The following is a 13,049-nucleotide window of genomic DNA, read 5'->3' as shown; positions in this document are numbered from 1 at the left end:
TTTTTTTTTTTTCGTGAGGAGACACCATGCCCTGCTGTCCACTGTCCTTCTCTCTTTGCCTCTCTGTCTATCCTGTTCATAACCTCTCTACATACCGCTGCTTCGGGCTTCTCATTTAATTTTCTTCCTGTCCTTCCTGTATATTCCTCAATTCCTCAATGCATAATCCTCTCTCTGTCTTTCTTCTCTCTCTCTCTCTCTCTCTCTCTCTCTCTCTCTCTCTCTCTCTCTCTCTCTCTCTTCCCTCTGTATTATCTCTGCATCTTGTGTGCACCGGTGTCATTCAAGGAAATGGGGGGGGGGTCCCAATGATTAAAAATCCCAGCATCGGCACTGCAGTACAGGCACCCATGTCATGCCATCACACTTCGCCTTCGGCACACAGCCAAACACAGCGCAGCCAACATGCATTTATCTGCCTGTCTCCTCCTTGCCAACGGTGGCCAACTGGAGAGAAGGGGGGGGGGGGGGGGTGGGGGGGCGGGGGGCTCGCGGTGAGAGGGATTTCTCTGGAGGAAGCACACCATCCTTGACATTTGGCTGAGAGAGGGGAAGCAAAGGAGATGGGATGTGTTTGAGAGCAGCCTAGGGGTCTCCGTGTGTGTGTGTGTGTGTGTGTGTGTGTGTGTGTGTGTGTGTGTGTGTGTGTGTGTGTGTGTGTGTGTGTGTGTGTGTGTGTGTATGTGGGCAGCTGGGTAAGGCTACTTGTGGGAAGCAGGACATCTCAAACATGAGAGCTGCACTTTGCCCGTGCCCCTAGGCAGTCTGCTTACGTATACTTTATCCAGTTATTGAAATGCCAAGGCCTCAAACTGGGAAATCCGTGCTCAGTTCAACTGGGAATTTACCTTTGCTGTATGTGAGAGGACCTGAACATGTCCTGGAGAGTATGTATTTATCAGTGCATGCGTATCAGTGGGGTTGTGGAGGAAATCCAATTTTTCTGACAAACACCATCTGTCAGGCACCGAGTCAATAAATAGCCTCCTAGTTAAATCGAAACATGGGAGAACCCAAAATAATATGTCAATTAATATACAAAATCCCAGTAAACCATAGAAAATATATAAATAATAAGATAATACAATATATGAAAATATTATTTCTGCCTGCCTCAATTATAAAATACAATGTACTGTACATAGACCTATTTAACTGCCCTTATTATAAAATATATAAAACCCTTTATTGAAGGTTACACATTATCATCTGAAAGTACACTTTCATGTCAGTTGTGACAAGTCAGACAAGATCACTTTGACTCAGTCAATACATACATTAAAAGAATTCTAAAAGACGTGAAACATGCACAGTGTCATCAGAATGACAGTGGCCTTGTTCAGTATAAACCATATCTTTAATAAAAACTGTGGAGGCTGGATGCCCAGAGACTAGACCTATATTTTAATAATAGTGACATTGGAAAATAGATACTCAAACTATATAACCGGATATCAGTAGGGCTGGGTCTTTGCCTTTCTCTCTGTACTCACACTGAATTCAAAACAGCTTTCTTTTTGACGAGAGGAGCCCCAGAGATAAAGGTGAATCATTAAACACCCTCAATATGAAAAGTATCAGGTGTGTCCAAATTGAAATGCTCCTCTTTACCTTCATGTGCAGGCATAATGACTTTTACTTGAGGCCTCCATGGCCTCTTCACTTTACGCCATCATTAAGAAATGAGAGGTTGATCTAAATCAACCTTGCCAAAGCACATGATGTGCGATCCTTGTCCTTCTCTAAGTGGAGGAGAAATGCTATAATTGTGTGTGTATGAGTGTTTGGATTCTGAATATTCTTGCTTTGTTACGGCTGTCTGTATGGAAAGAGATCTCTTGAGTGAGTCTCTGCTCTTAGTTTTTTCGACTGCTAACATAATTTGCTAAACAGGCACATTCAACAGGAGTAACTGTCCCCTGGGTTCTCTAATAAATTCATACCGTTGGCCAGTTAGTGAAGTGAAGCTTCCCAGGATTAAGCATTTTTCCCAAGGACACCTTGAGGATTCAATTTGGGATTAAGGACTTTGGAAAAGAGACTTGCTGAAGCAAAGAGAGCCAGAGACACACAACTTCAACCTCTGGGTCACAAGCCCCCTCCCCTGCCCAAGTCCCTTTCCACCATACCTCATCCACTTAATCACTTTAGAGCTGCACCAGTCTGGGCATTAGGTCAAGCTACCTAGACTTGGCACTATGTCAAAGACACCAAGGGGACCATTCCCGTTTTCACTTCAGAGTCCACTAATTTGTTATCAACATTAACATGTAATATAAATATATATAGAGAGTATCTTTGTGGGACTAATCTAGAGAAATATGAGGGGTGCATAATAATAATAAAGCCATATTTATTTTCATTCACGGTCTTACTTAACTTTGGTTTCTCTATGGCCTGTTCATCATCATTCAACAAGGTGAGCTTAATATGGGGTTTGAAGCATCAAGCAGTTGAGACAGCCAAAGGGTAGCCATTATTAGAATGAAATAGGATAAAGAGATCACAGTCACATGCAATGTTCAAACACATGCTGTTTCTTCCATGAATCATAAAGTCAAGTAGGACTGTTAATTGCATTACAGTATGTGGAGGGCTTACTCAGAAGATGACCATGCCAGCCATCAAACCACATTACTGCCTAAAGCTCCTCTCATGTGGCAAATTACTACTCTAAGAAGGCAATTTGGACCCCACACTGGTTAAACATCTCTCAATCAAATGCAATTGAATATTATATAATACCTCTAGACCTCTACTTTTGTGCCAGGTATATCTTCACATGAGCAGACTTTCTTGGCAAAAACTTTGGCAATGACTTTTTTTAACTCTATTCAAAGCAAATCACTTCTTTGAAAACTAGCTCGCCCTGGTCTGGCTATACATATGCTTTGATGGACTGTGAGTTTATCAGCCAGAACTATCCATATTGATTTCAAGCAGTCAATAAACATGCATTTTGATGAATACTCTCTGATCTTTTTATGCTGTACTTCATTGTTTTGACTGCTTAGATTAAGGAAATATGTTCCAATAAATCTGAAACCACCCTGGATTTCCAGGCAATAGTAGTTTCACTATGCTTCATGAATTTAATACTTCAGCTCAATATATTGTGCTATGGAGCCACATCTTAATGTATGGAAATGTTGTTGGGTGGTCTACAGGAACATAATTTGTTTCTTTGTTAACATGTCTCAATATTGGAATGTTCAATATTGATTCATATGCATTTTAATTGTGTTTTTGCATATGAGATTTTCTGTGAAACAGAAACGTGTGTGCTGAATCTAGCCATGGTAATGCAGATTCCCTGAGACACCACACTGAGCCCTTGTCGGACTGTACTCTTGTCAAAATGTAGTCACTAATGTGGCAGTGAGCAGATTGGTTTCTAGAAAGACGAATATATTAGCTGGCAAACCTTCACCATGGATCTGTTCCTGGGAATGGGGTTAAAAAACAGTGTTGTGCATGCATTAGTGGAAACATTTGGTCTTCGTCTTTGACACACAAAACCTTTATTTTGGCACAGAACTACTGGAAAAGGTACTTGAAGTGAGGGCACTGAACGTGATGTTAGCTGATAAATTGCTATATCGCTGGCTGAAGAATAGTAAAAGTCACCCATTTAAGCCCAATCCATTGAAGATAACAGATAGCTCTGATCAGTGTCCATATTTCTATTTCATATATTCAACAACAGCACAAACAGCACACTGTTGTACCTACACAGCCATGGTGTTCCACAGCATCACAGGAAGACTGCCTATGACAGTGTATATGTAAGGGTGACAAGTTGCTCCGTAACAAAAATGACGTACCATCACTTGTACACAAAACAGTCTCGATATGATTCTGAAAAGATAACTGAGGTTTAGAGTTTGTTATGTTATCTGAAATACCCCCAGCAGCTATTCATTCAGAGAGGCATGTTGCACATGCTCCAAGCATCTATAATGCACCCAGACTGTGCAATGAGCATGCTTGATCTTATACTATTACTCAACCCTGGCAGCCAAGGTTGAGCCATCGCACTTCAATAAGACAGGAGAAACAGCACTCTGCAGCTGAGAGACAGCACATGACCTTTACTTTCCTTGGACTTGTTTTCTCACATTTTCACACTTACTCTGACTACCTGGCCTAGCTGGCGATGGATGTAGACACCTTCATTATTTGAGGATGATTTCAAAGAACATTTTACACTGAAAATGGCAGAAAACTAATATTTGTATATCAAGTTTGAAAAAATAATAGAGGAAAAAAGGGTCTGTGCACGTTTACACTTTAAGGCGGCCCAATAGTGTCCGGAGATGAGAAACATTTTGGCTGGAAAGGTTAAGCACATCTTGAACGTTATGGAACAGAATGATGCTACAGTGGTAAACATTGTGATGAAACTACCATTAATCTGACTCCATTAAATTAATAAATTGACCTCCAATATCACCAAGTAGTTTATCAGGTAGTGGCCAAATAATGTCCTGGCACTCAAGGAGATATGGTGAACTAATTAACAATTCATTAGTATTTTACTGGTAGTAAAGCATAAACTGAAATATAACCAATACCAATTAAACAAGGTGCAAGGTCAAATCAAGTAGGCAAGTACAAATACAAGTTAGATGTCAGATGGACAAAGTAAACTTCCCAAGTTAAATGCCAAATCAATCAGACAAATCAACAGTGCATAAAATGTAAAGGAATCAAAACAAAATCCAAATAAGAGAGAGAAAGAAAGAAATAAAAAAAGAAAGAAAGAGACCAAAGAGCAGAGGGCCTTCACTCAAGGAGAGTCAGGAAAGAAAGGAGGCAAAAAGCAAGAGCCTGAATCTCCCTAGATGGATATTTGTATCCTCCAACCCATCCACAGTACATATGCCCTAGACCAGTCACAATGCCATCCTACCCAACTGGTCTGTGATTGGTCAGCTGGTATGAAAGATGTTATAAAGACTGTAATTAGTTAAGCTGAGGCCAGGGCCTTGGTATGGGCCTTTAGGTATGGGAGGCTAGACTCACAATGACCCTTTCTGTGTCCAAAGATAAGAGCATGGTCTGCTGATAAGATACTATTCGGCAGACGCTTGGGTAAATCCTGAGGATTTAATGCAGGTTTCAATATTTTCCAGTCCTACAACTTTATTGCCTACTAAACTCATAACCATGACCATTCAATCATAATAGGCAGATGCAGTCAGTGGGAGTTGGCATTACCTGTCTTTGGCTCCACTGAGAAGTATGGCTGGCCCTCGATAATGCTGTAGATGACCCTGGCACTGTTCCCATATGTGGGGTCATCTGCATCCGTTGCCGTCACCTGGACCACCTGGGTACCTGTATGGGCAGGACACGCCATGTGAGTTTCTGTTACAGCACAAAGAATAAGGGCAAACATTTGATCACATGCGCATAAAGAATCAATTACAAAGAAACTGGTTAGTTGTGGTCTTAAATGGTAGGCCTACACTAAACTGGCAGCCATTACTTCAGAATTTAACCATCAGTGCAAGTAGGATTCCACTTTAAAAGAGGCAGTTAGAGATCACCAAAGACAGAAACATAACCTTGGGCTGCATTCGCTTCCCTGGGTGCTATGTTTCCAAGTGTGACACAGGCCGATGAGCTAAATGTTTACATATTTCACTTTAATATCCACACCATCCAACTCTAGCTGTGATACAACGGCTACTGTTTCACATAAAAGGCACTGTCATCTTACAAATTGGTTACATTTAATTTTACAACTACCCCCTGTTGCAATCTAATATAAACTCAAGCTTTCCACTACCATTTTTACAGGCTTTTTACCAAATGAATTGGTCATAACATGAGATGATAGAAATCGTGAATTTAAGTCGTAAAGCACAATAAGTAAGGTCATCAAAAGTACTGTGGAATTGAGCATAAATCTCTCTATAGACCATTTATGGGTGATTATAAATCAATTGAACAGTACAAACAAGGACAGACACAAGCTGAGCACAGTCGTATGTTTGTCCAACTGTAAAATGTCCAACCAGTATTATGATAACTGGATAAAACTGTAAATGACTGTAAAATGATCTCAGCTCATCTGAGCACATGCAGCATTGCCCATCATTATTAAATATATTTGTTTTAAGAACATGCACAAGAACATAAGCTTCACACAGGTTCTGACAAAACACATTGCAAAGAATAGAAAAGCATTAAACTGATGGACAGGTAAACCTTTCATCATAAATCTTTTGCTGACTGCTTTAATATGAATGCTTTTAGTTTGATTACAGTTAAGTGTATCACATAAAAATAAGTGAAACTTCCTCTTTGAAAGACTTTAACAGTGTCAGAGGTGACATTTAAGCAAATGCACAAATTAAATCAAGCCTTCAAACCCAGCAAAATCATTTCAACTTCACTCCCACTCATAATTTCAACTATTTGATTCTCTAAAAAGACTGTACGAACACACCCACAGGTTATACCAGTGGCAAGCAACCAACAACTAAACTCTAGCTTCTCTGAGAAAGAATGTGAATGTGAAGAATTCTGTGTAAGGAGTGAGTATTTTAGTGTACTGACAGAATGTTAATCAATCAAATCAAGTGACTCATACTGTACATTGTAGCCAATCTAAAACCCTTTTTCAATGCTCTTTTGTCAGTTAATTAGTTAAAGCATTAGTTAAAGCATATTTTGAGGACATACAGTTGTGCTTCAATACAGGTATCGTAAAACCACCAAATACCAACCCTTTCTTTCGTTAAAAAACAATGTGTTTTAATACTTCAAAATAACATTTGATAAATGAACCGTACATTTTTCAGTAGCCATAGGTGTGTAGATTTGAATAAAATCTAGTTTGGTCCTTACTGGGGCTTTTACTACCTAAAATATACGATTTTGTTTACCACGCTCGGAGTTTAGTGCTGAGCTGGTGGGTGCCTATTTCCAACCTTTCTCACGGCACATGAACGGTTAGACCGAGAATTCTCATCGCAAATCAAAATTCCACTGGAGCTCCAAGCGGATTTGTACGCAGCCTTACAACACTGTTTACAGCTCTTTGAGTCACGGTAAAATGTCATTTTTGGTACATAGCTAATTTAGATACACTTATGGTGTGGGTGCTTGCGTTTCTTTAGGAATCCGCCGTCTTGGTTTGAATATTAAGTGACACATACACGTAAGGGGTTGGAAATACGGGACGGTTGGTAATAGGTGACGTTCCTATAAGTATACCACATCCTGGCAGCATTTGGAAGTTGGCATCATGGTACGATGTAGGCTACCCTATCACCATTGGTTTTCACCTTGGCAATGGAGGTAGTTATATGCGCATCAAAAGGGGTTGTTGGAGGTGAAAGACTAGATAGATAGATAGATAGATAGATAGATAGATAGATTGATAGATACTTTATTGATCCCCAGGGGAAATTCAAGGAAGACTGCAGGATGGCACTCAACTACTCCCATCTGAGCCTATATGGATGACATGACAACACTGACAACAAAGGCTCCATGCACAAGTTGAATGACAGTGAAACCTAGCAAATGTTGAAGTTTACCTAGGGGGAAACTGGTGGAAAAGTGTTAGGTAAGTGACCCTGGACAGATCTTGGGGAGCAGTGGGCTATGGATGCTAACCGCATGAAATGCATTGTCATTCTTCCAACTCCATAGAACCTCAATCAATGGGTGGATGTAAGCTATGAATGGCTCATGACTCTTTAAGGCATAATTTCTCTGGTTGTAAAACTAGCATGACCCGGGGGTGCTACACCATGGGACATAATCAGGTTTTAAAATTACAGGCGGTTTTGCTTGAGAATAAGAGAGTTAAGGATAACTCTTGCTGGTGAATGATAGGAACAGTAGACTAAAGTTTGTGAAAGGCACAGAAAAGTATCCATCAGGCAAATACAAGCAATACAGGAAAATGGGGCAACGCACAGGATTGGAAACACCTGGTGAATTTTGGAAGGTAACTGCAAGTTCAACAGTGTATTTGTGACTGCTTTGACACCAAATATGGTATCGTTTTCAGAGAGTGAGCACATTGTCTACTACTTTATTAGGCTAACTTTTGCCTTTGAATGTGTGATTGAAGAAGCCTTTGCCAGGAAGAAGTTTAAGTATGCAGGACTTGTAGCAGATAAGGGGAAGTAGCTGGCAAACACACACAAGACTTAGCTCTGGTGTACGTTCATTTCAAATAGAGTTGTGCAACCTTAATACAAAATGTATAATAAATGTATGATTTCCCCCCCTTAAATGACTCTCAAAGTTCTCTTATAATAACTGGTCTCATGAGTGCATGCTTCTACTCACCTGTCCATTCTCATTTCTAGGCTGATCAGACATTTGCATTTTTTAGAGATGCACTATTGTTGAGGAGGCGGTGGGGAATTTCTAATCAATTCCGCATCTTGGGGGTAAGCAATTGTCATCAGACTGTAATGAGAATGAATAGGCCTCCACTAATTCCTCATGGCATGTATTCATCAACCACATCCAAACAAGAGCTGACTGGGAAGAATGCGACTGGGAATATCAATTACCAAGAGAGAAAGAACACCCACTAGTACCAAAATGTGTTCCTTTCTGTGTAAATCGGAGGCAAGTCTACTAATACTGAACTTTTGCTGTGAGCTATTTTATATTCTTTTGTCAATAAATATATCTAAATAAATAAATAAATACATAACTAAATAAATAAAAACATGTTCTTGTATAAACTGCTTAAACTATTTTACTGAGTGTATTTTATTATATCTTACAGAGAGGGAGAGAGAGCAAGAGGGATAGAGAGAGGGGGAGAGAGAGAGAGAGAGATATGATTAGATTAGATGATATTAGATTAGATTAGACACATGACCAAGGCTGGACAAATTTTGGTACAGTGTTGAAGTAGTAGACCTTTCCCATATTTTCACTATAGAAACATATTCCATACAACCACAAAGGCTACACCGATGAATGGTAGACAGCAGTGAGGAGAGGACTAGAGGACATCCAGCTTTGCATTCCATAAAATCTCTGTGCATGCAGAGATTGATAGAAACATGCACAGATGTATTTTGTCCTTTTCAAAGCTTTCAGAAATCTCAGTGAGCACGTTTATTTCCCTGATTTTATTAATTTGGTTAAAAAACGTGTTAGCGATGAGGATTGTTGCTCAGAGTGATGCAGCAGTCTTTCATAATTACTGCAATGAAGTGAATAACAGATATCTGTCCTTAAATAGAACCGACGTTTTGAACGTTTTGAAAACTTAAATCATACCATGGCTTGAGAGCAAGAGAGATGTGGTTAATATTGGGAGAGAGAGAGAGAGAGAGAGAGTTCAGAAAAGACAGCTATTTCACCTCGATCGGAGCATTCATCACACTGAAGAGGGTGGGGATTCACGTCAGGGTTGGATCTAAAGGAGGCCTTCATTTGACACTGCGCCATTTCCATTTGTAATGAGTCAACCGCCTGCCCTGATCAGATGCCCCTTTGCATGCCAGACCCCTCGGAGGCTCCGTGGCCTTGTCCTCAAGTCCTCACCTCTTTGACACAGCCAGAGTGATGAGGACAGAAGTCTTTGGCAGTCCTCACAGCCAGAGGATCTTGGCACGTAAGGGTCTCAGCGCAGAGCCTAATTACTTTAATTAATTAAATTCATGATTTCCCCTTAATTGAGGTCATTCATCAGCCTCGCTGCAGGTATTTGGCCATTAATGATTTAAACACATCCATAAAGGAGCTATAAGGTACGGGAGGTGACTGGCCAATGCGCCATAATGTACCACACTGTAAATCACACTGTGCAAATACTACAGAGATCAGGCTGATGAATTACCAACAGAACTCCACATAAACCATGTTTGTGGTCTACTGTGAGGTAAATAAAACAAATAAACTAGAGAGTGTAAATGCAGGGTGGACTCTGACAAGACGCTCTAAGCACATTGCCTGTAGAGGTCCTGCTTTTGGAGGGCTCTCTCTGTCAGTCTCTGCCCCTGGGTGTGCCCCTCTCCCTCCCCTCTTTTCTCTCTGTCTCTCACTTGCTCACTCTTGCTGTCTGATGCCCATTGGATATCCGTCTAAAAACTCTCATTCTTAATCCACTACTTATTTACTTCAGAGCTGGGTACCCCTTGCGGACCCAAGCCTGGGTAATCCTCAAGAAATCTCAGTGCTGCCGTGTAACTGTGCTGCAACTACGCGAGAGGAAAAAGTCATTGCAAACCCAATTATGTGGAGACAAGGTCGTTCACTCTGGAGTGGGAAGAAAGATGTCAGTTGCAGGTGCACCAAAACCTTCAAGCCCACTTTGCATGAAACTATTCTTCCTTTTGCCAACTCCCTTTTCCCACAGAAACAGTAAAATAAAGGGCAATGTCTGTTTTGTCTAGGGAGCACTGCGACTATGAAGTATCAGAGCCTGAATGTATTTTCAGCTGTCATATCAGTTACCCCAGACGTTTCGTGACACTGTCTGCCACATAGTAGCTGTTACACCTTCCAAGGCAGATTGCCACATGAATTTTAAATGGGAGCTTAATCCAAGCTCCCTGTTCCGACAGGATTGGTTCACAGATCCCCAGGCAAAGTACATTAAGCTGCAGTTTCCATTGCGAAGCACCTTGGGAGGTGCTCTGTTAAATGTCCCATCAGATTTGAATAATCTTTGCTGTGAACTTGAATTCTCCAATGTTCACTCCGGGCTTCCCTGATCTTTGTTTTACTTTCCCCATGGTTCAAACTCTTTTTTGCAGTTTGTCTCAGTCTCTCTCTACAAGGTGAGGATTATACATTCAAACTCCAGTCAAACAGTGTCCTATGGTGCAATTTAAAAGTAAAAGTTATTAAGTAAAACACAACATTACAGTGTTTTTAAAGTAATATTGTTATGGGCTATTTTAGTTGGCTGGATTCACAAGCTTCTCACTTTCACAGATGCTTCATGGGAAAAACAATATTATTTTGGTCCTCATTGATCAGCAATTAGCACAAATAAGCTGCTGCAGCCAAACAGGCTACTTCAAAAGAATCGGCATTCCCTGCGTGGTTGGAGTCTTCATGATCTGATGAAAGTTAATAAAGCACTACTAAATGTTGCTCAAGGTACATTTAACCTGCACTCAGTGCTGCTGTATTCAAAACTATGCATTCCAAATGGTCCTGTTGCTCCTGTTCCTATCACTGCAATGCCATAAGAACTAATTTCAGTTCTGCAGTTTACAAAAAAAAGGAGAAAGACTATATAAAAAAGGGTGAGAGAGAAACTTACCAAGAGGAGACATCTCAGACACACCAGCTGTGTAAGGACCGTCAGGGAACTTGGGTTCGTTGTCATTGATGTCTTGGACTTTCACAACAAACTCGGACTCAGGTTCAACTGGCCGGCTGGTCAGGCTGTCCACCGCCTGGGCCCTCAGTGTGTAGTAGGCCTGAACCTCCCGATCCAGCCTTTTGGTCGCATGAATGTCTCCGGTGTTCTCGTCAATGGTGAATATTGAAGAGGCTCCCTCTCCCGAGAGAACATATTTCACATTCCCCTCCCCGTTGTCAACATCCGAGTGAAGCTAGGAGAAAGGGAAGACACGACCACACAATAGATAAATATGCTGAAAAGTCGACCATACCTACTGCATAAGGTGTAGTATTGTATAAAATTCCAGGCATGGATTACCATAGGGAAGTTTTTTTCCCCCTACAACCTCCAACCTCTTTAAAGCATATGCAGATATTCAACTGGCCATTGATGTGAACCCTGTAATAGGGCCGAGGGCTTTGCAATGAAAACGGCAAAATGTCCAGCCCTTGGGGCAGTTTGTGGCTGAAAATATAAAAAGGCTAGCAGTTAAGATAAAGGAGCACCACGAAAAGAAAAAAAAACACCCTATTTTTAAAAATACCTGACTTAGGTAGAAACATAAAAAGTCAGCAGTGAACAGGTGATGTGTTATGGTAGGTGTGGTGAACTAAGGAATGTACTAATAAATGAACTAATGACTTAAGCAAATATATTTTTTTTCAGGGTTTTAATGCTAGAGACCATTTCCAAGGTTTAGTCAGTGGTGCACAAATGTTTAGAGAAGACACTCAAATTTTCTAAAATGGTACAACTGGAAAAAAAATAGTTGACATTGTTTGACAGTAAATGGGTTGAATGAATACTCTGTTAATTAGTTAGATTGGTTAACTCTACCTTGCATGATGAGAATGACCAGATATATATATATATATATATATATATATATATATATATATATATATATATATATATATATATCAGTTATTGTAAGCCTAGAACACAATATACCACTATGATTTGATTGGATTACATAATTCAAAATGTTTGATTACACAAAATGAATGGCACTTGCATAATAGTACACCACATACTGTAGGTGGGCTGTTTGCTAGCATCAACAGACTATCCCGTCTGAATTTAATTACAGGAATACATTTGATGCTCATGGTCCGAATGATCTCTTGCAGGTGAACCTAAACCAGACCAGGAAGTTTTGGAGGAAAAAGTCTGGTCAGGGACCTCTGTGTAGATTTAATTTTTAGTCTACTTTCTGGTTAGACAGGTAGGGTCTCGCGCCAAATACTCAAGGCCGTGCGGGTGCATTAGTTTTGGGCAACATAGTAGTCAATCAAGGGGAAAAAAAAAAGCACACCATTGTTTGTCGTTGAAAAATAAATAAACAAAGTGTTTAATCCATCAACCAATGTGCTACCAAGTGAGGTGATGATGTACAAACGTTTCGGTCCTCAGACCTTCATCAGTGCAAACCATACACAATGACGTGACGCCTATTTATAGTCTGCGTCTACTTGGTGGCAGCTCTGTCAATCAACCTGACCCCTAGCTAGGTAGGTTGCAGTGTAGACTCAGAGAATCATGAGATAAGAAGGCCCTCAGGCTCATTGGTACAGTAGACATAGTCATAGACAGTAGTCAAGATAATGAATAAAATAAAATAAAAAATCACATGAAAAATAGAAAAACAAGAAAAACATAAGGAAACAAGGTTAAAAATAAGCAAGTGAATATTAAAAAA

The 13,049-nt window shown here is 40.3% G+C and overlaps 1 protein-coding gene across 1 annotated transcript in view; it reads right to left on the bottom strand.

Moving 5' to 3' along the window:
* Positions 1-13,049, bottom strand: part of LOC121688772 (cadherin-7-like) — a 70,269-nt gene that overhangs the window by 31,670 nt on the left and 25,550 nt on the right. Inside the window, exons 3-4 of the mRNA XM_042068607.1 lie at positions 11,267-11,561; positions 5,221-5,340 (exon numbers count right to left, since the gene is read on the bottom strand). Of these exons, the coding sequence (XP_041924541.1) occupies positions 5,221-5,340; positions 11,267-11,561 (415 nt within the window). The remainder of the gene's footprint in view (positions 1-5,220; positions 5,341-11,266; positions 11,562-13,049) is intronic.

The sequence above is a fragment of the Alosa sapidissima genome, chromosome 17 (assembly GCF_018492685.1).
Source record: "Alosa sapidissima isolate fAloSap1 chromosome 17, fAloSap1.pri, whole genome shotgun sequence".
Classification (NCBI taxonomy): domain Eukaryota; kingdom Metazoa; phylum Chordata; class Actinopteri; order Clupeiformes; family Clupeidae; genus Alosa; species Alosa sapidissima.
The sequence above is the reverse complement of the archived record's forward strand: the minus strand, read 5'-3'. Positions and strand labels throughout refer to the sequence as shown.